The sequence below is a fragment of the Penicillium malachiteum genome, assembly GCF_028827825.1.
Source record: "Penicillium malachiteum strain IBT 17515 chromosome Unknown utg000001l:1.0-8184562.0:1.0-8186909.0, whole genome shotgun sequence".
Lineage (NCBI taxonomy): Eukaryota > Fungi > Ascomycota > Eurotiomycetes > Eurotiales > Aspergillaceae > Penicillium > Penicillium malachiteum.
This window is the reverse complement of record NW_026643094.1, coordinates 2,226,844-2,252,387: the sequence shown is the minus strand read 5'-3', so window position 1 is coordinate 2,252,387 and position 25,544 is coordinate 2,226,844. Positions and strand designations below refer to the sequence as shown.

The following is a 25,544-nucleotide window of genomic DNA, read 5'->3' as shown; positions in this document are numbered from 1 at the left end:
TAATTCTATAATTCTATAATTAATATTTTTTTTTACTTTTCGAGTCATGACCAGGGAGTGCCCAAGTGAACCCTCGATCGACATAGTGGAGCTTTTGGTGTATGGACCCTATGGAGTTCGCGTGGCTCTATAACCAGTCAACCAGCCTTCGAGATGCACCATATTGTACTAATGTACCTGTCGGCACTAACCCCCTAAAAAGAAAAGAAAAAAAACCTGGATGGGTCTACAAGGTTGTTCTGGATCCAATCCATTTTAATTTTCCTGCGTGAAGCTTTTTCTTTTTTTCATATATGTAGGGGTATTCGTGGTCCACTCCATTGATTGACTGAATGGCCTTGTGTGCCATATCTCCTGGATCTTCGAGTTTCTTATTAGTTTTCTGTCATCAGTGCTCGTTGTCGTACACGAACGTTGTTTCATCTTAGAGTGCATGTTTGTCATGTGTCAGTGATCGAGGTCAAAAGGTGCAAAAGTTCAGACGAAAGTCACGCGTTCGCTCTACCACAAACTTCCCACTTACCAGTTGCGACTCCGCCGCACCAAAAAATTGCTTCACGATGCGGTGGTATCTGTTGCTGGTGTTGGTTATTAGCCTTCACTGGAGGCAGGTCATCACGGCACCGACGGAATTGGCACGAGATGTCAATCCCTTACTCGATCCCAGAGATGAGGCAGACGCGACAGCCACCACGACAGACAATGCTCCTACTCAGACCGCGACAGCCACAGTATCTGGGACTGCTTCAGCATCCACGACCAATACTAATTCAGCTGCTACTACTGCTTCGACCTCTACTTCCAATTCCACATCGCAGACGTCCCAGTCCAGTCAACTCGCCTCCGATACCTCGGTCCCCTCACTCGGTACATCTTCCTCGGGTTCGGGCAGTCAATCGAGCACCAACTCAACGAAGATGACCTACAGTGGAGGGCTTCCTATTCAACCTAAAATCACACCGGCACTGGGTGTTGGAGGTTTCATACTTCTGGCAGCGGGTGCAGCTTTGGCATTTGTCGGAATAAGGAAACCGAGGTAAGGATGGTGAAACATGAGAGGAAAAGTTTCATTATGCTAATGATTGACAGAATTTACATTTTCCTGTCGACCGGATTTGTGGCAGCGCTAGGTGTTACCGTAAGTTCATTATCATGTGCCTACAGCGACCTATTCTGACACTGTACTACTATTAGGTATTGATCGAATATGTGATGAGTCCACCAGCAAGCAATGCAGTGCAAGGCGCATACCTGGTCGCCATTTTTTCCACTGGTGCCATATTCGGTGGCCTTGCGCTTGTGTTCAAAGAGATCACCGAAGGCCTGTGCTGTCTTCTCGGTGGTTTCTGCATCGGAATGTGGCTTATAACCCTAAAAGCTGGTGGTCTTGTTACCAAAGACGGACCGAAAGTGGGATTCATCCTCGCATTTGCTGGAGGATTCTACTGTCTTTCGTTCAGTCGCTACACTCGATCATATGGATCTATTCTGTGTACTGCGTTTAGTGGTGCGACAGCGATAGTCCTTGGTATTGACTGCTACAGCCGAGCTGGACTAAAAGAGTTCTGGCTCTACATCTGGGGTAAGCTAACACAACCTGGGAATGAATTGAACCAATCACTAATTTTTCTCCAGATTTGAATGATGATACATTCCCATTGAACACTTACACGTACCCTATCACGCGTAGCATCCGTGTCGAGTCCGCTGTCAACATGATTGTTGCCATCTTCGGTGTGATCTTCCAGCTGAGGCTGTGGAAGGTCATCAAAGAACGGCGAGAGAAGGAGGAGGCCGCGCGCCATGAAGCGGACAAGGCTAAGGAAGAAGCCGAAGCTGAAATGGGCCGACAGATTGAAGAGAAAAACATGAAGGAGCGAGCCGAATGGGAGCAAATGTATGGCAATGGCAGCGATGGCAAAACGCCATCCATGTCCGAGACCGCGGTGGCCGATTCTCGCAGAGGATCCGATAACTTTGGGTCCGTCAATGAGAAGGGCAACTCGGTCGAGATGAAGGAAATTGGCAGCGCTGATCAGTCTGCCCAAGCCTCTGAATCCGGGAACAATCTCGAAGCCGTTGAGGAGGTTGCTGCAGAGGCATCAGGTGAAACCCCAGATGCCCAGCACCCACAGGGTTTCGATGAGCAAGCCATTCAGGAGGGTCAAGGAACTTCAGATCAACCAGGTGTTCCAGCTTCGGTCCCAAGGGCATTACTACTTGAGACCAATATCCCCGCTGATACCGACTCTGAACATGGAGCTGTCATTGGGTCCGAAGTAGGATCGCCACGATCAAAGCGATTCTCGGGTCGATCACTCGTGAACAGAATGTCATGGAGAAGTGCCCATGAGTTTTCTTACCATGCAAGGTCAGAGTCGCAGGAGGCTCTGGTTACTGCCGACTCATCTTCCACTGTAGCTGGAATCATTGACGACGCTCTAAGCGTTGTCTCCGACAGGGCCAGTCTCGTGTCTGAGGCCGATGAAGCTGCACCTGAGGCTGCTCAAGAGACCGCTCAGGATACACCGAAAGATGCCTCCAATGATGATGCGGCTTCTGAGGCTACTGAAACCAACCCCTTCGCCGATCAGAAGTCCCGAGCGACTGGCTCAGAGCCTGAAACCATCATTCATGCGGGCGCTCAGGACACTGAGACTACGGTCACGGATGTTAATGAGGAGACAAAACTCGAGGTAATCAAGGAAACAGTCATTCCCGAATCGAATAAGAGTGTCAAATCAAACAAGAGTGTCAAATCGAATAACACTGTCAATGCAAAGATTGCTGCATTTGAAAAGGTGATTACCGGGTTCACTACTGAAGCAAAGACCGAACAGACCACTCTCATTGCAACAAGCAGCACTATCGAACACAAAACGGAGGTTCAAAGCACTAATGACCCCAAATGTACACCAAGTTCAGCTCCTCTTGCTGCAGAAGAGATACCCGACAAGCAGAAAACTATGACTGAGAAGAATGAGGAGACAAAATCTGAAAAATCAGTTTCAGAGAGCAAGTCGATTGTTCCCCCTGCCAGCGAGCAAAAAGCTGAGGAGCCTCCGGCTGCTCCTGTCTCCCTGGCCGGCAGCGTGAAGGAAATCCAACCTGATCAGCCGGTACTTCTGCAAAAGCCAAAGCGGGTGGAGAAACCCAAGTTGGATACTTCCACTGTGCAGACCATTCCCGAGCGAACCTCGAGAATCGTCAACAATTTCCGCACCAGAGAATGGGCAAAGCATCTCGCAGATGCGGAAGCTCCTGAATTCGAGCCCATCGAAATTGAGCCCGAAATGCCAGAGGAGATCGAGGCTCCGGAGGAAGCCCCTGCACCAGTTGATATGAAAGGTCTACTGCAGACTCCTCTCAACGCCCAGCCTCCCCCAGTCATAGCAAGCACTGCTCCAACAATCCCCGATCAGCCTTATGTTGAGCCTCCTGTGCCAATCACATCTCCGGTTCTCCCTCAACCCACGATTCAACCAACCCCTCAGCCCATCTCACCAGTGCAGCCCACAGCTACGCCCATTTCCCCTCTTGTAGCTCACAATATGTCATCAATTGCGCTTAGTCCACTTGGACCGACCGACATGACTGCAATGCGCAACAGCGTTGCCGCTCCTCGCTTGACTGTCGCTATTCCACATGAGCCAGAACCACCTGTGGAGACTCCTCGCTGGAGTGGGCCACCACCTCTTTTGGCAGTGCGGGAGACAATGATGCGAAACAGATTGTCGTCAACCTCCCTTCGCTACGATCCATGGACGTCCACCAGAAGTCAATCACGCCAGTCTCTTGGTGAACCCATGAGGGTCGTCTCTCCGACCATGCCCAGCCCTCAAGAGAGAGATGAGATTGTCGAAGAAACCTTCCAACAGGCTCCAGACGACGTTCCACTTTCCCAGCGACGAGCTATGTTGCAGCGTCAGACTGGAGTATCCTCATCCTCGTCTAGTAGTCACAGCTTGGAGCAGATCCGACCACCAGTCCCACCAGCCCACTCTCAGGCTCACCTCCCAACTCATGGACCTGCTCCTGTCGACCCAGACAGATCTGCAGCTTTCATGGCAGCGTGGCGACAATCCGTGCGCGAGGATATTAATAAGAGCCGAGACACACTGGCATTCCAGTCCCCTCCGCCCCCACCAAACAATCCTGAACGCTCTCGCAACACATGGAAATCCGTGCAGCAAATGCGTGAGGCCTCGACAACTCAACTCGACACCGTCATTGCCGATGAGATGCAACGGGGAAATATGACGGACCTACACCGCAAAGCGATGAGACGCATGCAAGCCTCCGCAAACCGCAAACTATAGCGTTTCATTTTATTTACTTGATTGATACCCCATTCTTGGCTCGATTTCGCCTATCATCTCACACATTCGATATATTTTACACACTCGATCACTACCAGCCTTTCTTGTTTATTCTATATCTTTTCTCGGACATCGCCATCGGCGCTTGATGGATATTGGGCTTAATTGGACTCATTATACTGTATATAGTCTAAACAGAATATATTTACTATTGTTAATTTAAACACTATCAAAACTTGCTCATGGTCTGAATCTATCATGTATGCAGTAGAAATGAGCTACCACTTTAGTGCAAGAAGTGCTTCGGAGCCTTCTCAAATAGCCCGATAGCCTGTTCCAATCTCTTCTCATATTCCTCCACTTCCAAGCCCTCCTGATCATCTTCAACAACCCCCGAGTCATCGTCATCATCTTCCTCTTCTCCCGCTTGCCGTCTCTCAGGCTGATACTGCTCCTCGCCAAGCCCCAACTCCACAGTCCGACCCTCACCACCTCTGGCAGTATTAACAGACATAACATCTCGATAAAGACCCATAGAGACAGGCAACTTCACGTCATCACCTTTTCCAGCCTTGATAAACCGCGCATCAACCAACCGATACTGCGCCGCCCAGACATGCGGCTCAGCGACTTGCATCGCCATTTCCCATGTAGATCCAACGCCCAAACTCACAGATCCACCCACCGGCACGCCTGAAACAGCCCCAATAATAGCGGACGAGACTCCCACAGAGACCTTCGAGGATGATCCACGTGATACGACTGTGCGTGCCCCTTCTAGTAGGTATAATCCCGTAAGAAGCCATACTTTGGGTCGACGGGCGAACTTGAAGTTCAGCACATAGGCGCTGTACGCAGCTGATAACCATAGTTTGAGTTTTTCTTGTGCAATCGCATTGCTCAATACATTCTCAGTGAGGAATTGCTCGGGGCTATGGATTTGTTAGTTCAAATGTTCTTTTGTTGTGGTGGAGGTAAATATGCATACTCTTTCAGTAGAACCCGGGTGCCTTTGTCGGCAATGACGATCCGTTCTAGATCTTTGTTATAGGCTAGACTTAGATGGGCGATATCTCCTCCTTCAAGCCCGATGGAAGGCGTAAGACGGGAATGGCCGTGGAAGACTGCATTGGTGACATCGCTCGTGTACGCATGCTCACGAAGAGCATCCTCGCTGTCAGAGTCAGCATCAGCTTAATCCAGACAACACAAGATAAATGCTTAGCGTAAAATGGCGGGTACCTCATCAACTCATGCGTATAATGACGAGCAATCATTGGTTGCCAATACTTCTCCAAGACCAACGATCCCAAGGTCAAAGCCTCGGGCCGTTCCCCCATTCCATAAAGGAAGAATGTCGAGTCATCACCAGCACCCATTTCAATTTGTTCAGTGCTCAGTGTTCACCTGTTTCGCTTCCAAGATTCCCGGCTGGTTGCCTGATCACCTATAAGATTACAGTCAATTCCACTCAGATCATAATTGAGGGGTTCTTCCGCCGGTATTTACTTCTCGTGTACGTGGGGTTTTTAGTCCGTGCTGACTGCTTAGTTTCACGCTAATCGGGCAAGTTTTGGCGAGTGTTCATAACTTGTGGACCAATCGATATAAGGCGGTATTATATTCCTTATTGGACCTGACACTGGGTGGGACTCATTGGTCTCTTATTTGTGTTGTTATCCGGTGATGGATAGAACCACCTGTGCCTGGATTGAATTGTCAGTCATCTTTCAACCAAGACCCAGATACCATGGAACCTCAATCTCATGAAAACGAAAACGAAAACGAATTCAAATTTGAATTCGACCTTTTCATCGATATATGCGGTCGATCAATATTTACAGAAGAATACAAAGGAGACCTCGATGCAGCATGGGGCTATCTACAGCGTGCGCAGAGCGATGCACACCCAGATCTGAATACCCAAGCCGAGCACCTACGATCTTCAGCCATATACTCTATTCTAACCGGCAACTTTGCAGATGCATTTAAGCATCTCGAGTCACTTCACGCTTTACTAGATCAACTCTCACCAGAATGGGGTCTACGCTACACAAACTACCACGTTCTAGCCAATTATACCCGTCGCTTTCCACCAGCTCTACGCTTCTACCACGAGCAAGGCTCACCACTGAATGTCCCCATGCGAGGCGACATAATCGGTCCATATGAGATTTCTGAAAGATTTATGGCGAATGTGAACAAGTACATGCCAATTGGAGTTCCTCGCGATCAGGGACTAAGTCAGGTTCTCAATATCATTCAATGGTTCTCTTTTAATGCTCGACACTTGACAATGCTTTTCCATAAGCTTTCTCCTGGTGGTACAAGCTACAAGCCTGGTGAAAGTGCAACACCGACTATTACAGAGCGAGCGAAGAATTTCATTAGATTTCGCGCTGTAGCGGAAGCTAATGGTGCGACTAATATCGCAGCGTATCTGACTCGTCTGGTTGTTGAGTTTTATATCGCGTGCGATAGTCCTGAAACGGGGATTATGCTGGACGATTACTATCAAAGATGTGAGAAGATGGGTGACAAGGCTGGAATGGCGAATGCGAAATTGATGGAAGCGGATAGTCTTCTTTGTCCACCGTTTACGAGCCCAATTATGCTTAACTTGATTGTTTTTGATGGGGCTAGTGCGACCGGGGATCACAATTTCTGGGATCCGATTGAATTCGATCTTCGGCTTGATTATTCGAACGAAGTGCAAAAATGCTACGAGTCTGCGCTTGATCTTTTTCGAGCCGCTGGTTGTAAGAGGGGTCAAGCGGCGACGGTGTTTCGACAAGGGTGTTGTCTGCATATACTCGGACGTCTGCGGCGGTCTTTGAATGAGCCGTACTTGGAACTGTTGATTGAGGCTGAGTCGAAGCTTCAAGAGGCACTTGAGTTGTTTGGAAGAGATGAAGGGAATGCATATTTGGTGAAAGCACATCAGATCTTGCTTAGTATTTCTAAAGGGAATCCCCAGCGTGTGAAGAAACTTGCTCGGGATATTGGTGAGTGGTGTGCGAAAGCGAAAAATGAACAGTTGGCTCATGTTATTGGAGTCCTCATGTGTCGATTTGGGAATCGGGAATGGTCACAATACTCTAACCTGGATACATCCCGACAGGCCTGGGAATGCGCTTACGAGATTTTCAAACCGGTTGGTGATATGATTCCTCTATTCCAGACTGTTGTGTCCCGCGCAGCTGTTCAAAGAGATATATTCAATAAAGACCCTGCTCTCATGTTGATTGAAGAGGCCTCATCGATGATGGATGAAGTCAGAGGCTACATCCGTGACAAAATTCAGTCTGCACCACGTACACCTCTTGGTGATCAAGATCGTACCATTCTCCAAACAAATAAGTGCAACTTGCTCTGGACGTTCAGTCGTCAAATCGGGAGAATCTATGCTCTTGCAGAGGATACAGAGAGTTTTCTTGGATGGCACACCAGAATGAGTGATTGGCTTGAAAATGATGAGGATTTTCGTGATTGGCGGGAAAGAATAGAAGATCCCACGAATTACCCCACGGAAGTGTACAAGTCCGACATAACGATGCCGAAAGTATCCGATTCCAAGGATCTTTGGCGAAGGGTGTTAGCAGACGATGCGGTAAATGTGAAGTGGACCGCGGCAGACGCAGGGTTTCGCCGTCTAATAGATGAAGGAGATATTCTGGGCGCGGAAGAGATAATGCGCCGGTTTTCAAGCGACAACGAACACGGTGAGAAAGTTTATACGAGAGATCTGTACCGCATCTTGGCCTGTAGTCGAATTGGAGATAAGTCGAAGGCAAGAGAAATCCTGGACTCGATAAGTGACGACGAGCTATTTGGTGGGAACCTGGAAGCCTACCAGGAAGGCATTGCGATAAGATCGTTCCTCCCTACAGTTGGACAAAACGCTTTGACCTTTTCAATTATTACTGGAGATCTAGAGCGAGGCAGGAGATTAGTTGAGCTCATTGCCAAAATGAGTCCAACATTCTTCGATGCTGTCACCGATAACGCTCTCGATTACGCTATACGCATTGGCCACCATGCGACTATCATGATGGAATCAGAGCCAGAAGTTGCATTCTCTAAACTTCTCACCTCTAAGCAAATTGTTGAGACTCGACGAAAGCAGACTGCAGATCCGGATGCTCGTGTGTGGAGTGTCACACCTGGGTCGACTGGTGAAGTATACCTCAATCTTGCACGAATCTGTCTCTGTGCAGAGGAATCAAAACTTCCATTGCAACTACTTAAGGGACACAATCATGGCAATCCTGAGGGAATATCCTGGGCTGAGCATGCATTGCTTTTTGTTGAGATGTCCAGGGCACGCGCTGTACTTGAATCTTTACAAACACAAACAAGCAAGGGTTTAGGACTTCCTGATGGTCGCAAAACGACACAACTATCAGCGGCTGTTCACAAGCGGCGCTTACTACGGACCCTGTTATCTTTGAAGACTTTGACAGCTGATCAAGAGAACGAAATTTCTCAGTTGCAGCAAGATATCAAGGTGTTAGAGGAAGATGGGACACTATCCTCTGCCACCACTTTCATCGAAACTGCGAGCTCTACCATTGAGCCTAGACTCTTGTATCAGAGTATTGATGATGATTCTGTCGTGATAGAAGCAACATTTGGAACTCAAGGTTCGATTGCATTTGTCTTGACCAACGATGGGATTCAGCATGTACACCAGTCATCGAAATGCTCCGCAGATATACGACGACCCGTAATGAGGGCCATACAGATACTGGGGGAAATGGATGGCTATCTCGGTGAAGAAGAGGAAGCCCGGAAGAAGCTCCTGAATGAGCTTTGCTCGGAGATTTCCCAGATGCTGCTTGTGCCATTTGCGGAGATCATCAGAAGCAAGTCACATATCATATTCTCCATATCGGATCCGTTGACAGCCTTCCCTTTCTCTATCCTCTCATTTGACGAGAAGCCGCTCGTCATGCATGCTGTCGTCTCTCAAGTGCCTAGTCTGACGGTGCTCTATTACCTTTCCCAGCGTAAATCAGCATCTGCCTCCCCAACGGTATCCGTTCTAGCCAAGTCTCCTTCAGAGGAGCCATCTGGTCTAACCAGAAGTGAAAATGAATCTAATCTCCACATGGCTGGCATTGAAGCAGTCAATATTGCTCGCACGTTTGAAACCTGGCCTATTGAAGCGTCTCAAATGACCCGAAAGGATTTCCAGCGCTATGTTGAAGGGGGTTCACTGATCATGCATATTGGGACGCATGGTGACATCAACCCTCGCAACCCCCTCCTTTCATCAATCTCCATTGGTCAGGGCCAAGAATTCCGTGTTCTTGACATGTCTGCTATTCAAAGCAACGTGAATCTATTAGTCTTTGCCGCTTGCTTAAGTGGATTTGGAAAGGCAACCATTGGTAGCGAAGTTCTCGGATTCTCCCATGTTGTCTTAAGCACAGGTTGTCAAGCCTATGTCGGATCCCTCTGGAAAGTGAGTGATTTTGCTTCAATGCTGATCATGACACTATTCTATCGGCATTTAAAAGCCAACCCCCATCGGACCGTAGCAACAGCGATGCGAGCGGCCCAAATGGATCTCTTGCAGCTGGATCCCGATAAGGCCGGTATACTCATCGATCAAATGGTCGAAAATTGGAATTCCCCCGGTAGTTCTGGTCTCAGCCCAGCCGAATTTGTGCCCGACGCGGAGTTTGTTCTCCTAACTCTCAAGTTAATACTTGTCCAACTGGATTGGACCAGTCCATTTTTCTGGGCACCTTTTACCCTGGTGGGGTATGGCGGGTTTCGATTTCTGCATGAAGCAGCTGAACAATGAGAAGAGAACCAGACCATTTAGTTATTCGATTTTTAAGTCCATCTTATCTTATATGAGTGTTTTTGATCCAGATTTGTCCCCACTAAAGTGGACTGTGCATCTCCACGATCTGCGGGCCTCCACGTCGAGATTCCCTATAAACTATGAAAGTCGATCTACATCATATTTTGCTTATTTCCCCCAAAACTGACACCTGCATGAGATAGTTAATGACAGGATCTGTTAGCGAGGTAAATAGAATGGGGATTAGCTCCCTTGACTCCCTCTTAGATGAAACAAGGAGATTTAATACAAGTGAAACCGCTACAAACAGACTCATCCGATGACTGTTATATGGAATAGAGGTGTCTTGAATTCCATCAGATCCTTATATTATAATTTTCTACTTATTTCTACTTATTCCTACTGATGTCCTATTTAATTTCCTTCTATCTATCCCTTTCTATCATTAGATCTGATCTTTTTTACCCTTGCATCGTCATCTCCCCACAGCGGGTTCCTTGACGCGGCCCAGAAGGATTTGATTGCCTCATTTTTCAGCCTGAGGTCAATCTACGAATTTTCTTAGATTCAATTGCTTTCTATAATACTTTTTTTATACTTAATTCTCTATCTTTAATACTCTATTCAATCTTTTTTTATCTCTCTTTTGTCATACACATACACACTCACTCTTCATGTTCTAATTTTTATTTGCAGGGTCTAGGAGAAAGTGTTGCCGATCTCGATCTCTGGCCCAATCTCTCTCTTAGCCCACCACTTTTCTCTCCTCAAAACGGCGTCTTTCACAGGTTTTGACCCTTGGAGGGAAGTTGAACATAATCTCACTCGTTCATTATCGTCGCGCGGTCAATCCTTTGCGGCTCGTACTGCCCCCGTGGAGGCATCCCCATTCGCTCGAGCACAGCGGCGACAGTGCGTCCCCATCTCGGGCCCGTCGTCGTTCCCTGCAATTCTCCGTCCTCCAGCTGTTCGACTCGCCAACCCTGTCAACCACGTCCCTCGTGTTACGCCTCTTACTGTTCATCCAGCTGGGTCCGACGAGAGTCTCGCTTTCAGTTATCGACGCGACGCACATCCCCTCCTCAGTGTCCCCGAACGCCGAAGAAGTCGCTTGACCCCATCTCCTAATAGTCTTGTCGTGGAACACAGCCAAGGGGAATCTGAGAGTGGACGAACAAGCATTGCTCTACCACATCGTCACCGACGAAGCGAACAATTAACTCCTGATATGGCGGCTGCGTTTGCTGGGAGTGCGGCGCGGGATGTTGAAAACCTGCGACCACCCGAGGCCGTTCACATTTCACAGGACGGCACTCATCACCGTGAGGGTGGCCAACCGCGTCATGTACAGTCAACAACCTCGCTCCGTTCCCAATCCCAGATCGCTTCTGTTCCATCGAATACTGGCCAGGCCCCGCCCGACATTGCTGACGAGTTAGCATGGGGCCCCGCGCACCCCTGTTACCCTCACTTCAATCCACATGTCCCTATCAACTCCCCAGAATATCTCACAACGCGAATTATTCGCATCCGTCGCGATTGGATGATTAAGGGAGACCTGGCGCCAACCTTCTCCAACCTTTACCCCGAGATCTTGGATCCATTATTGTCGGAGCAAGAATTTCGCAAGGTGATATCTATGGTGAACAATAGCTTGATCAAGGCATTTGATCCGTACAGTCTGCGTAACTGGATCGATAGCGCACTGGGAATGTTGACTGGTTGGGTCTGGGATGACTTGAATGCTCCTGGGGTGAAGGGTTCATTGCAGCACCTTGAATCGTGGTTGGAAAGATGGAACCGTGAAGTTGGGGCCAAAGATGGAGTTAAAATCTGGGGTCTCCGGCGCACAGCGTACATGTCGCTCGATATTCAGATTCCTGATCCCAAGGTCGGTATTGTGCCTAGTGAGGCACCGTCTTTACCTAATACCAGACCCAGTACTGGTGTTGGACCTGTGATTTGATTGCCCTGCATTTGGTAGCACACTCACTTCCCATTCTTTGTTCCTTTTGGATGCATATCTTTTTAATTTCTGTCTCCCTGATCTTGCATGATATCCCCTCTTCAGCGGCGATTCTTCAATTCTCCCGCATAATACGTTGCCTCCCTATCTCTTCTTTCTTCTTCTCTTCTCTTCCGATCTATCCTTCATGTCTCTCCCAAAACTTTCTTAATATTGCATCTCGCCGCTGGAGATTTTCTGTTACTTTCGGCTTGGTCTCAGACCTCTCTGTTGATACCTTACTCTATTATTTCTTGGGGCTCTACTTGTTGATCTATTCAGAGCCCAAAAACGCAAATACAAGACCTTGAGTCTACATTGAGAATACACTACTTTCCTAATATCTTACTGTACTCCGTATATTGAAATGCGATATTCACATTCAATGTTACAATAGATTGGCAGTTGCATCTATCTATCTTAGAGAGCTTCTCAGGGGTATCTCAAAATGGGGGTAATCTTGCAATACACAGCTTGATAATAGAAACCAGGAATATACCCGCAATTAAATACCAGATATCCTATCAAGAACCTACTCAAAGTAAGTAGTATATTGACCCTGAGAGTGTAGATGAACTAAACCCTGAAATATCAGGCGGTGTCGATAAGATCCCCACATCCACCATTCCAGAGCTCTCACCCCCGAATCTCAATGGCATGAGCCCTCGATATCCAAGATGCTTTCAGGGATCCTGATTTTTAACCAGAAGGGCGAGAACCTCATCTTTCGCGCTTTCCGAAGTGACTGCCGCCCGCGTCTCGCCGATATCTTTCGCATTCAGGTCATCTCCAATCCCCAAGTCCGCTCCCCGATCCTGACCCTGGGCTCGACCACCTTCAGCCATGTTAAGCATGAGAATATCTACATCGTCGCCGTGACGAAGAGCAATGCCAATGCTGCCTTGGTCTTTGAGTTCCTCTACCGGCTGATACTGCTGGGAAAGAGCTACTTTACCAAGTTTGACGAGGAGGCCGTCAAGAACAACTTTGTGCTGATTTATGAGTTGCTTGATGGTGCGCTTACTTCCCTTTTCTCGCTATTATTGTGTCATTTACAGGCTAACTCTGGGCTTCTGCGTATAGAAATCCTCGACTTTGGATACCCTCAAAACACCGAGACCGATACGTTGAAAATGTACATCACAACCGAAGGTGTCAAGTCCGCCATTGCGAACTCCCCTACAGACTCAAGCCGAATTACCATGCAAGCGACCGGTGCGCAGTCATGGCGTCGCTCGGATATCAAATACCGCAAGAACGAAGCCTTCGTGGACGTAATCGAAGACGTCAACCTCCTGATGTCAGCGACCGGCACAGTCCTACGCGCGGATGTGAATGGCCAGATCGTCATGCGAGCATATCTATCCGGTACCCCAGAATGCAAGTTCGGACTAAACGACCGACTACTCCTCGACACAAGCGATACCTCCGGCGCCATGAAGAGCCGTGGTGGTGGCGGGACCTCAGGCGCGGGGAAGACGACTCGAGCGGCAGCGGGCTCTGTCACGTTGGAGGACTGCCAATTCCATCAATGTGTTAAGCTGGGTCGATTCGATGCTGACCGGATTATCTCGTTCGTGCCGCCGGACGGCGAGTTCGAGCTAATGCGGTACCGCGCTACGGAGAATGTGAACCTTCCCTTTAAGGTTCATCCTATTGTGCGGGAGATTGGAACAACGAAGGTTGAGTATAGCGTTGCGATTAAAGCGAATTACAGTGCGAAGCTCTTCGCTACGAACGTTGTTATTCGAATCCCGACTCCTCTTAATACCGCCAAGACTACTGAGCGTACTAGCCAGGGACGCGCGAAGTATGAGCCCGAGCAGAATAATATCGTCTGGAAGATTCCTCGCTTCTCGGGCCAGGCGGAGTTTGTGCTTAATGCTGAGGCTACGCTTACTTCGATGACACACCAGAAGGCTTGGAGTCGTCCGCCGCTTAGTCTGTCGTTCAGCTTGCTTATGTTTACTTCGTCCGGTCTGCTGGTTCGGTATCTCAAGGTCTTTGAGAAGGGCAATTACAGCTCTGTCAAGTGGGTGCGGTATATGACACGCGCTGGAAGCTATGAGATTCGGTAGGATCTTCTTCTCTCCTCTACCTTTGATTCATTATGCTAATCATTACTTTTGATAGATTCTGAGGAACATGATCTTGGTTTGGGCAGCATATACATATGCTCCTCTAGTCTTAGGTGTCCGGCGTCGGGAGAGTCCCTTTATACCTTCTTGTCCATGTTTATCTAATGCATTCTTAAGAGTTGCATTTCCAACCTTTCAATTCAATTCATAGCCTGACGCATCGTCGAAAATCAAAATTAATCCACATCATCCTTCTCCTTCCAAGAAACTAGTCTTTGAAGCAATATCCTCCCACTCATCACAAATCTTCAGCAGTTCCTGACAATGACCTCTCATTGCTGCAAATGCATCTGGACCAAGTGGTAATCGCATTGGCAACTCCTTACCAACACACGATCCCTCCCCTCTAACAGCATCAACAGTCAATCCAGCCGCCTTAACCGGATCCCCAATCTGCGTCCCATGGCCCTCCTTCAGGATCTTCTGCACAAGATTATCAAGTTCCTCATACTCCGGAATCGTCTTCCGTCCACTAGAAACACAATTCTCGGGTGAGAGATGGTTGGTTCGATAATGTCCGAAAACAAGTACACAACACCGAACACCAAAAGGCCCAACTTCACCCGCCATCTTCTGCACAATGGACTCTAGAAGAGCCTTTGAGCCTGCATACCCCGATGCAACTGGTCCAGTTGTGTATGGTGAGGCGGAAGCAGCAAAAAGAAAAGTCCCGCTCATACGACTCCGCATGAGAGGGAGGAATGCTCTGGATAGATTCAGTGGGCCGAAGACGTGTGTTTGGAGGATATTGGTTAACTGCTCGGTACTAAATGAATTCAATAAATGGTCAGAGTAGGTCAAGGTAATACCTTAATGGGACTTGCTGGGCCTTTCATACTTGTATTCCTCAGTTGTACCTGCATCCATATAACCCGCATTATTCATGACCACATCGACATGCCCGTAGATCTTCCATGCTTCTTCCGCTATTTCCATGAGTCTTTCTTGCGAGGAATTCACGTCAAGTTCTAGGACAGCGGCACCGGCGTGCGCGAGCGTGGAGAGTCGATTTGTGCCGTTGATGCCGTTTTTGGCGCGTGATGTTGCTATCACTTTATCGCCCTATTCAGAGTTAGCTGATGCGTTCGATCATTTTGATCAAGGATAACAATCTTGGGAAGGTTGTTTACTTTGGCTAGGATGGCTCGAACCGTTGCCTCGCCGATTCCGGAGGAACAGCCGGTGATTAGCCAGACGAGCTGGCCAGTCATTTTAGAGGATTTTCGTCGGTGATAATTGAATCTTGAATCACAGGTGGATTGTGACTGTTTGTTGTAGAGGTGAGGGACTCTTCAGTGCTTGATACTAGATGTCTGGATGTGGGCCACACTTTCCAGTTTGATCAAACCGCGTAAATTCGTGCAACTTGAAATACTGTAATACATAATCAAATCAATATTAAGGCTTCTACTAAGAGTGATCAAGTCCATATTACCACGAAAACAAGCGGTAAGTATCATTTGAACAGGGTAGTAACTATGTATGGAATAGATGTAAGCGCTTCCAAGGTTGCTGCAATTAATCTTCAAATTTCCAAGCCCTGAAACATACCATATGTACTTCATTCGATTTTACCATATATCAGATTAGTTCCAAGGTTATCAGGTTCCCGGTCTAACTCAACATTTGAATCCTGAGAGATCGAATATAGTCTAAACAAATATTTTCAATATTTCCTGATCATGACTTTCAAGATCCGCAACTTGAATTATTGTGCAACTTGTATTTGAAATCAGTGCTTTGTTCACGCCCTGAGTGGTGAGCTTGTATTCTTCCTCTACGAAATACAGGCATAGAGTGAACGACCGTCGACTCCCCTCTTCACTAGGTAGTCTTAACTAAATGTTTTTACTCAAGATACTACAATTGCATGCACATGTGGGTAGTAGAAGCAGCTAGTGTATTCAATCTTCAATACATTGCTACTTACTGGGTAAGCTGCCGTCTACTCGATGTGTGCGGACCATGTAATAAGAGATACAGGCTCACCACTGGGGGTAGTGGAGGTAAAAGAGGAGACGATGAGTAGATAGAGAAGGGAAAAGGGTCACGGTCTGATATTCTACTAGTACTACTATCTCACACGGAAAAAGCTGAACGATATATGTATACACTGATCCTGCTGAGTCACAACGCTCATTCCATCCTATACTGCCCAGGTGCATATTGTACTTCCCCACTACTCTAGGTAGTTCTAGAGACTCCCATTTGCTGAAGGGTATGACTAGGTAGCTGAATCGTGACTTGCACCATCAACTACGCTAGCCAATCTTGGAAGTCACTCCAAAGATCCACGTTCACTATCAAAATCCTTGGGAGGACAGGAAATTGTTAATCTTCATGAACTGGTCTGGTGCCGAATAGTGCGCATTGATGACATGGCCCGCGTTCGGAACCAAGTACGTCTGCGAGGACTCAGCGGCAGCCGGATACAGGCTTGATAAAGCTTCAGCGGCTTGGTTTGTTGAATAGCTACAATTTCCGCCGCAAAACGGAAAATCATATTGTCCAACGACCACGCTTACTGGCCCCGTATATGAAGATGCAACGGCTACAATACCGGACAGGGTTAACTGCTGACCAACTGTGTATGTATTGCGTGCCTCGTATTGGTTCTGATAGACTGGACGGTAAAGAAAATGCGTAAGTAAGTGAAGTTTATGTTTTTTTTATCCGAATATCAAAACTCAGCACACTTACTCTCGGTGTCAAAGTAGGGCCATCTAAAGAAGGGCAGTTGGAATGAAATGCTGGTATCGGTGATCAAGTATCCATTCGAAAGATTTTCAAAGCGCTTTCCATCCACTTGGTTTGCGATTGCAGGATTGTTGGCGAAAACGGTGTAAGGCAAATAATCGAAGTTGGTGGTGAAAGACGTGATGACCGTCGCATTCACATCCTGAGGGTACTTTACATTTTGGCCTAGCTGAATGATGGATCCGTATGAATGTCCTGTGCCAATAACTGTGGAGTAGGCCTGAGTGCCAATGGATCCCGATCGGAGCAAGCTAGTGATGCCATGGAGAATTGCAACATCCATTGGGGCTTGTACAACTTGAATTGCGTCGGGGTGATCGGAGGCACCTACTCCCAGACGATTGTAGGCTAGAGTGGCATATCCAGCATTGGCGGCAGAATCCACATAGCTGTATCCTGTAGCAATATCCCAATATGATTGGTCGAGTCCGATACCGTGTGAAAGAATTTGGATAGTTGAAGCTTCGGGATTATGCTTAGGCACACAAAGAGTGGCTTCGATATTATACGTCCCAGAAATATTGACATTGCCACCATCCGTTCGATCACTAATTGTCGATGATGCTTGAAAATTCTCTTGTATGATTTCAGTCACCACTGTCTGGTTTGCAGGCTCATCCAGAAGAATCTTGGTGTTGACTGAGGTGGCCGGAACGGAGATGAGACCAGCAACACACGTCGCAGAGCCATTGGAAGAGGAACCATAGGTCGCGTCGGCAAAACCATGCGCAAGGCTTGAATCTGGCTTCGTGGCTGCTACTCCAATTTCAATACCGACTAGAAGGGTCCATATGGCTCCTACAAGTTGAGGTCGCATGTTCATCAATTGGAGGGTAAGAAATTCAGTGATACACAGCACAACAAGAGAAACACTGTAGGTGAAGCCAAAAGAACGGTTCTGTCTGCAAGTAATATGTAGGGAGAATAAAAATGAAGAAAGGAGTCAAAATCTATAAACAAAGGCTGGAATTACGAATTACGCGAGTCGGGATCCGGCCCATCCTCCATCTACGCGTTCAACCTTGGAAGCTATGACACTAAACGTGCTAATAAATTAGCTATGTAATAACTGGCACTGATAGGAATCACTAGTGTCAAATCATTCAATTTGAAATTACATCCCAAAGCTAGTGGCTGAGGAGCTCATTATGTAACTTGCGTGAACCTGGGGCCAACGTGAAGTAGTAATTTGCAATAGGTTCAAGTTCGCCGGATCTGAGTTGGAGCCTATAAGTATGCTCAACGGATATACTCTTGAATGTACCAATATTTCTGTTGAATTGAACGCTGACCAGGTGGGACTCGGATTGCCTTCAGCTTCAAATGTTTGGGGTCCAAGGGCACGTTTTCCAAGGTTCCCCAAAATGGAAAGTAGCGCGAAATAGGTACGGGTCGCACGGAATTGCGCGGGCGGCCCCGGGGGTGGCGCCGAAGGATTATTCATACATAACGCTAATACAGAATAGATTCTACGGAGTACACCATTCAACATAAAGAGTGGGACCCGGAAATTTAGATGTGTAACGTGCATTAATTGTTGCATCATGATGTATACTATACCTAGGTACGTACCTAGTATGCATATGTCTCATACAGTCATGATACTATGTACTACTAGTAGTACCCCCGGGCCGTTCCTAGCCTCTCTCTCTCTCTCATTCGATCGTATAGACTTTTATACGAGTCTGCTGGCAAGACACTGCATGGTGTTGGAGCCTGAGATTTAGCTGTGATAGCTGAATCGACCAGTGTGTGGCTGAATGCACTATTAATATTTTTGATATAGAACCATGCCCAGTATTACTTCAAAATGCATGGAGTACTACAAATATTATCTAATTTGCCTTAAATAAAACATTTGAGTAAAGTAAAACTCCGAGTCTTAGCCTTTTTGGGTGTTTTTTTCCTAGTAAAAGAAGTAGAATTTTCGAGTAAGTACTATGAGAGAATGTCATATATTCTTTTGGTTAAAAGTATTGCCTTTCCAAGGTTCTTATAGCTTCAGGTTGGAAGATATAGCATTTTACTATGTGTTCTTCATTGCTCAAATCAAATAGTCAGATTCCCATATTCCTTCAAGTTGTAAACATTGCTAGGAACTTGAATTTTACTTCGATGCCAGATAGGCACCTTCCAAGGTTTTATATTCAACTTGAAGTTGTGTCCACGGGTTCACATCAAAACATGATAATACTATGCGCCGGGTGTGGTTGGTGTGTTCAACTGTGCTCATGCACATGTGGGGTTCAAATGTTACTTACCTACACAGACATAACGAGTGGGGAAAAGCGTACTAGTAGTTACTGATACCAGTCTAGACAGGTACTAGCTTACCCTCCAGGGCTCCAACATTACATCGCCCAAATGCAACGTAATGCGATATACACTAGTATAGTGCCCCCAAAGACGTAAGCAGTTCACTATGCATGAACATTGGGTAAATGGAAATTAAATGGAGATCGCCGACGCTGGGCTCGGACTGAATGTCCCATATTCATACTAGTTGTTTAGCTAAAGATGGGGGGGGGGGCCAACTTGAGACCGCCTAGGCATGGTACCCTAAAGGAACCCTAGAGGGGTTGAGGTATCTCCAGGGCTGTTGCGTTGATTGGGTGCTTCAATAATAGATGAAGGTTGTGTAATTAAATCAAAGGCGCCCTCCAGTCGAAGATAATAATAGTAATATTCGACCCCAAAAATTTTGACATGTGCATGAGTAGTCGTTTCAGTGCCTGTTGAATCCGATTTCCTATTACGGAGTACAGACCTATTCAAACTTGAATTCGTCAATGACGATCACTTGCATGGAAGCCTTAACGTGGGCCCAAAGCTTGTGCACAGTACACATGTTACCATTCAGTACCTACTAGCTAGATTCAGTTATTATTATAAATACGCCGGTCAGCCAGCACCTAAAAAGGCTGATCGATTTAAGAAATAGTATTCAGTGACAATCAGCGCAGGCTGCGGCGTTTCAGTCAATTGTTAACTTGAAATAATTCACCACCTACTTCCCTAGTGACGGCCACTTCAGCCTCATTGCCTGCTGGAAAGATGAGTGGAGACATGACTGCCGACCGGGGACCAGGAATCATTGCGGGGAACTTGACAGTTGCTATCCTGGCGACTATTGCCGTTATTTTACGCTTTATAGCTCGTTCTATGAAAGGATGCGTCTTTGGATTGGATGACTGGCTGATTCTACTAGCCTTACCATTTGGATGGGGAATGGCTATTTCAACCATAATTTGTGTGAGGCATGGACTAGGAAAACATCTAGCCGTGGTGGAGGCTGAAGACCCAACACAGCTTTTTGTTGAAGGAAAGGTATGCTCCCACCATATGATGGTATGAAGAGAAATCAAACGAATCCACCTGACCTGTGTTCACGTAGGCATACTATGCATCAGAACTGATCTGGACCATCTCGATCCCAATTATCAAAACGTCGATTTTGTTGTTTTATATCCGCATATTTGGCAAAATGAAGTCTTTACGCTACACAGCTTATGGCTTGATGAGCTTTACATTTGCCTGGGCTATCATGGTTATTTTCGTGATTGTTTTCCAATGCAATCCAGTAGCCAAAGGATACAACGCCGAATTGCCTGGGAAATGTATCAACTCTTGGCTATTTTTCGTTCTGGGCAGCTCAATGAACTGTGCAACTGATCTGGTCATTCTCATCCTTCCCATGCCACTTATATGGAAGTTGCAACTTTCACGTATGCAACGCGTCTCACTTCTCGGAATTTTTGTTCTTGGTTCTCTGTAAGTTCACCGTCTACTGATGAGAAGGTAGAGAATGACTAACCAATGAATGACAGATCCTGTGTCTTCGGTCTTGTGAGATTAGGAACCATAGTGCGAGAGAAGAACAGTGTGGATGAAACATGGGCCTTGTCAAATGTAGCCATCTGGTCAACAGCAGAGCCCTGCCTAGGCATCACCGCTGCTTGTATGCCTGTCTTGCGTCCTCTTTTTACATCGGCTATCTCCGTCGTCACACGCAAAAGCACCAATAGTGACAGTCCAAGTTCATTCAGCCACCATCAGAAACTTCAATCCAATGATTTTTCTTCTCAACAGAGCCAGCCGGGGCAGCTACTCTCAGATCTGGGGGCTGATATTGACTTGGAGGCGGATTTGTCACGGGATAGCAATGACGCACAACAAAAGGCCTTACCACACCAATGGATCCAGGTAAAGTCAGAGACTTCCTGGGAAGTCTCGTCAAGCTAGGTCGCTGCTTACGCTCCCGACCGTACATTATGCTTGGGATTATCCATCGCTTCGCCTCTTCTGTATTCACATGTGCATGTAATGACAGCGCTTGCTTTCTCTGGTCCGTGATTCTTATATTAAATTCGAATGCATATTTTATCTTTTCAAGGTTGCAAAGTACCACTAGTTATCTTCAGCCTATTGCTTATCGCATCGCTCTTCTCACCTGGGTATCCTTATTGCACAGTAGGCTTCCCCATTCTACATAATATGTAGCCCTGGAGTACATTTAAGTGTACGGAGTACTTCAGACACCAGATGCTGTGACATTATCAATTGACACTGGCATTAGCTCAAGCTCCTTTCGGTCTCTGGGTATGACAGGCCATTAAATGACTATTAACCCGTAAAATGCTAAAGTACTCAAGGTTTTCCAACGTTAAACCCCCAAATACGTAAGTTATCTTCACATTTGAACATGCAAGTTGAAATCTGATTCATCATATCGGCTCATTTTGAGCCTGAAGTTTAATTTCTATCAAGGACTTAACCCTCTCTAATCTAGCAATGGAAAATCTCATGCTTAAACCAAAGAGGATTGGATCACGCGCACCACCTCCTCTGGCTGGCTAAGGAATGGAAGGTGACCCGCACTACATCTCTCGATTCTGCTTCCTGCAAGACCGGCCAGTTGCTCTTGGAGCGGGACTGGTAGGGCGTTATCCCCCTCACAGATCAGGTAGGTACTAGGCACATCCTTCCATCCTGTATAGCGAACTGTATCGTCCCAGCCCTGAGCTGGCTGCGGCTTAAGAGCTGCGAGCCATTGAGGCTTTTCAGTCTCCGGTAGGTCGCCAAAGAGTAAGAGCTCTGGCTGGGCGCAGTGAGAAGCTCCACCCTAATATCACCACCAAGTTAGTATACCATACTAGGTAAGTAGGAGATTCTTTTATGGGTATAAGCACAAACCTCAGCAACAGCAAAAGGCAAAGGCTGGTGTTCATAACCCTCTGGGAAAACTGCTCCTGCAAGGAACACGATGCCAATTACACCAGGTTTATCTCCGCGAGATGTCTTGTCTAAACCTTGCATTGCCTCACTACCAAGAAATCCACCTGCCGAGTGCAGAACGAGTAAAGCGTCCTCTCCATAGTTGAGAACGTTTTCAATGTGGTTGCGCACAGCTGCGATATCATCTTTCATGGTAGGATTTCCGGGTGAAGTTTTTCCCGTACTCGGAAGCTCTGCCACCTCTGCAGTGACACCCTCTGTTTTGAGGAGAGAGGTCACCTTCTCGAAGACGGAGGGTCCTTCCCAAAAGCCTGGAACAAAAAGGACGGTAGGAGACATATTGAGACGAGGTTTCAATGTTGGGAACAAAATAGAATAGGGGGCTTTTTATCGTAAAAAAGAAAAAGTTCTGCTGAGACCGTAAAGTTGAAGTTGACTCGAGTACATAACTCGAAGTACTACGTGACTGAATATATACCACTTCGAAATAAGGAAAGCGGGGTTATTACTTCAAGTTCCAGCTGAATTTAGCATGAATCCATGAATGCCGACTCAACGCTTCGGCTGAATCATGTAATATTCCCACATATGCAGGTGAGTCTTTTCGTTTTCTTATTTGTCAGTCTCTGTTCACTGATGGGGGCCGATACACGTTCTCGGATTATTTCCAGGTAATACCGCATAGCAGGAAGCACATCCCTGGATCGTGTGTCTGATGCTGCATATGTGGAGACTTGGAACAAAGAAATAATGGGGGCTATAAAATGGAACATTTGAAACCTGGAGGTTCAGATTGTATCGGTGACGTGATTGCCCAATCCACAATTTCAGCTAGCGCTGTTGACCGATACTAGGTACTGGTATTCGGTATTGACTGTCATACATGTAAATCTTCCAAGGTTGTCAGAGCACAAAATACGGCTTGGACCCCAAAGCTTAGCGAAGTCTTAGGTAGCTTGATTGCATGCATATGTGGGTCTCAGGAGTCAGGACCCGAGCATCGGAGGTTTATCCAAATCCAACAAGAAGTGCGAGCACTGCATAGCCTAGGCTGAGTAGAGAAGTGATTGACCTGGGTATGTAGCTAGGCACTTTGAGAGAATCTCGCCCCCATTTTAGCCTCATAATGTACACTGATAGAACATGCCAGAATTGATTGAATTATGATGAACCTTCCAATTTAGTTTCAAAAGTCTGAACCATTCGTACTATGTTGGGAAATCGCATATTTTCAGATTTACCCATGTAGATTTTTCAAGTATGTCAGAGCTCCAACTTGAAGTCGCCAGGTGGTCCATTGTTACTTGGAGCATGTAGTCTATCCAGGTACCTATGCGATCGGTTTCCTCCCCACGATACTTGCCATAGCCATACGCATGCTGGCTCCTCGTATCGTTTCATCGGCAGCCTTCTCATATACCTCCCACCACTCTGCTGCACTCCCTACTGGATCATCGAGGCGTCTAACAAATTCCACAAATGCCATCAAATGCTGTAGCGTCCATGGCAACGCAATGTCGTCAGAGATTGGCATAAATTTGTTGTCAATCACCTGGAAACCGCCTTCTTGAAAATAGTGCTGTAGGTCACGCACCCATCTATACCACCTGGTTAGTACTCGTTCATACCCGTGGCTGGCTTCCCTCCGAAATAGGAAATCTGAAATGAAGACGACTTACTCAAATTTCAAACCTTTAGCCGAAAGAAGAATTCCAAGTGTTCGTTGCTTTACCTCTTCGAGGGCCGCGTGACTGATGTCCTTACTTGGGGAACTGGTCACTAGTCCACCGAAGTCAGACTCATCCCATTGTAGATATCCACCGGGCTCTATATTAGTTATTAGTATCATGGTCTCTAGTATCTTTTTATTGAATGAGAATGAAGATGAGATAGAAGAAACGAAGCTTACTCAATAGGGCCATCAGATTTTCCACAATGGGTGTCGGATCATCATTTTCAATTACAAGAACCAACAGACCGACATGGACTATATCATATTGACCACGCAAGGCATCGGGAATGGGCTTGTGAATATCGAGGGTGTCGAGTTTGACATTTGGAGGCAGCCAGCCAGCTGCGGGATATTGATCGGTCGATATGTCATACCCATCGCACTGTACGCCCGGATACTCCTTTGCCAGATCTAAGAGCCAAATTCTTTGTTGCAATGTGAGCCTATTGAAAACGCATAACATTTGAAGGTGAAATCGAGAAAGGAAATGAAAAGCCTACCCTGTGCCGCAAGCCAAGTCTGCGACTCTGAAGTTCTCTTGAACGCTAATCTTTGGGTGTAACAGATATCCCAACTGCCGTCTCCACATCCAATGTTGAAAGTAGAGACTATGAAATGAATAAGTTTCCAATAAAATAAAATCTTAAAGTCTTCCGATGTCATCAATACTGACCGAATAGATGCCTGGAAGTCTCGCTGAAGGGGGTAGCTAGCCACCCTGTTCTTCAAATCGTTGGTCGAATGCATTGTTGGCTGTTCTAAAGGGCGTTGGGTGTAGTTCGAGGCAAATATAGAAAAGTGGAACAGATAAAAGGAAAAAAGAGGAACGAATCTTAGCAGAGTGAAGCAGACGGAAATCCGGCGAGAAAATAAGCTGTTCTATTTCAATGTTCTGATGTTCAGAGACGGACACAACAACTTGAAGAATCCTTTTCAAGTATACCGAAAATAGAATCGGCGATTGTGAGCAGTTGTTACAAGTTACCTGCATGAATTGAAATGAATAATTTTCCAATGGGGCTGTATTTCGTATATCCTCGTATCATGATGTCTACCTAGGTAAGATGCGTACCACTACTATGGATTATTACTAGTAGTGGGGAGTGGACCGGTGGAACGGCCCCCAACTGATTCCTCATAGCGTCCATTAGCACTTGAGGGCTGAATATCCCTGCTCAGGTGAATCAGGTGAATCTTGCCTGAAGAAATCTGGATATAATCGCTTCGGCCAATTTTTCTTTTTTTGTTTTGATCTACCTCGGATTTCACCGTCCTCAATTTTGGACCCCAATCCTAAATCAGGTAATACCCCATGTAGTGGACGTTCTCCGTATGCAAAACCATTTTACAGGCCAAATGAATGATTCGCTGAACTTGGTTTAGCCCAGATTCTCCGAATAATTACGTCAAGTTAGATTGGCCCCATCCGGAATACCGCCGGCGTGATCCTGCAAGACGTGCGGCGCTGTTTCACTATATCGCGACCTCGGCAATGTTACCCTACTACTTGATACTTTGGGGATGGAGCTTGCCCAGGTGCATC

The 25,544-nt window shown here is 46.7% G+C and overlaps 10 protein-coding genes across 10 annotated transcripts; 5 read left to right on the top strand and 5 right to left on the bottom strand.

The window, feature by feature from the left end:
• Positions 1-560: 560 nt before the first annotated feature.
• On the top strand, positions 561-4,319 carry N7483_000836 (TMEM198/TM7SF3 family protein; the record flags this gene model as incomplete). The annotated part of the gene is made up of 4 exons (XM_057084274.1): positions 561-1,036; positions 1,090-1,138; positions 1,195-1,582; positions 1,636-4,319. The coding sequence occupies 4 exons, from the start codon at positions 561-563 to the stop codon at positions 4,317-4,319; spliced, it is 3,597 nt and encodes a 1,198-aa protein (XP_056950423.1).
• A 286-nt stretch (positions 4,320-4,605) lies between these two features.
• Positions 4,606-5,698, bottom strand: N7483_000835 (uncharacterized protein; the record flags this gene model as incomplete). Its single annotated transcript, XM_057084273.1, has 3 exons — positions 4,606-5,251; positions 5,308-5,493; positions 5,562-5,698. The coding sequence occupies 3 exons, from the start codon at positions 5,696-5,698 to the stop codon at positions 4,606-4,608; spliced, it is 969 nt and encodes a 322-aa protein (XP_056950422.1).
• Positions 5,699-6,069: 371 nt separating this feature from the next.
• N7483_000834 (CHAT domain-containing protein) lies at positions 6,070-10,131 on the top strand (the record flags this gene model as incomplete). The annotated part of the gene is made up of 1 exon (XM_057084272.1): positions 6,070-10,131. The coding sequence occupies one exon, from the start codon at positions 6,070-6,072 to the stop codon at positions 10,129-10,131; it is 4,062 nt and encodes a 1,353-aa protein (XP_056950421.1).
• A 143-nt stretch (positions 10,132-10,274) lies between these two features.
• On the top strand, positions 10,275-12,100 carry N7483_000833 (ERF4 family protein; the record flags this gene model as incomplete). Its single annotated transcript, XM_057084271.1, has 2 exons — positions 10,275-10,280; positions 11,048-12,100. 2 exons carry the CDS (start codon positions 10,275-10,277, stop codon positions 12,098-12,100), a joined length of 1,059 nt encoding a protein of 352 aa, XP_056950420.1.
• A 716-nt stretch (positions 12,101-12,816) lies between these two features.
• N7483_000832 (AP-2 complex subunit mu) lies at positions 12,817-14,217 on the top strand (the record flags this gene model as incomplete). The annotated part of the gene is made up of 2 exons (XM_057084270.1): positions 12,817-13,153; positions 13,223-14,217. The coding sequence occupies 2 exons, from the start codon at positions 12,817-12,819 to the stop codon at positions 14,215-14,217; spliced, it is 1,332 nt and encodes a 443-aa protein (XP_056950419.1).
• Positions 14,218-14,463: 246 nt separating this feature from the next.
• On the bottom strand, positions 14,464-15,488 carry N7483_000831 (uncharacterized protein; the record flags this gene model as incomplete). The annotated part of the gene is made up of 3 exons (XM_057084269.1): positions 14,464-15,043; positions 15,116-15,339; positions 15,408-15,488. The coding sequence occupies 3 exons, from the start codon at positions 15,486-15,488 to the stop codon at positions 14,464-14,466; spliced, it is 885 nt and encodes a 294-aa protein (XP_056950418.1).
• A 1,092-nt stretch (positions 15,489-16,580) lies between these two features.
• N7483_000830 (uncharacterized protein) lies at positions 16,581-17,857 on the bottom strand (the record flags this gene model as incomplete). The annotated part of the gene is made up of 2 exons (XM_057084268.1): positions 16,581-16,900; positions 16,978-17,857. The coding sequence occupies 2 exons, from the start codon at positions 17,855-17,857 to the stop codon at positions 16,581-16,583; spliced, it is 1,200 nt and encodes a 399-aa protein (XP_056950417.1).
• Positions 17,858-20,055: 2,198 nt separating this feature from the next.
• N7483_000829 (uncharacterized protein) lies at positions 20,056-21,237 on the top strand (the record flags this gene model as incomplete). The annotated part of the gene is made up of 3 exons (XM_057084267.1): positions 20,056-20,361; positions 20,429-20,805; positions 20,862-21,237. Coding segments are annotated over 3 exons (1,059 nt in total), but the record flags the coding sequence as incomplete, so codon positions are not given.
• Positions 21,238-21,841: 604 nt separating this feature from the next.
• On the bottom strand, positions 21,842-22,608 carry N7483_000828 (alpha/beta hydrolase; the record flags this gene model as incomplete). Its single annotated transcript, XM_057084266.1, has 2 exons — positions 21,842-22,156; positions 22,228-22,608. 2 exons carry the CDS (start codon positions 22,606-22,608, stop codon positions 21,842-21,844), a joined length of 696 nt encoding a protein of 231 aa, XP_056950415.1.
• Positions 22,609-23,599: 991 nt separating this feature from the next.
• On the bottom strand, positions 23,600-24,748 carry N7483_000827 (class I SAM-dependent methyltransferase; the record flags this gene model as incomplete). The annotated part of the gene is made up of 5 exons (XM_057084265.1): positions 23,600-23,867; positions 23,949-24,096; positions 24,179-24,444; positions 24,502-24,609; positions 24,675-24,748. 5 exons carry the CDS (start codon positions 24,746-24,748, stop codon positions 23,600-23,602), a joined length of 864 nt encoding a protein of 287 aa, XP_056950414.1.
• Positions 24,749-25,544: the final 796 nt, after the last annotated feature.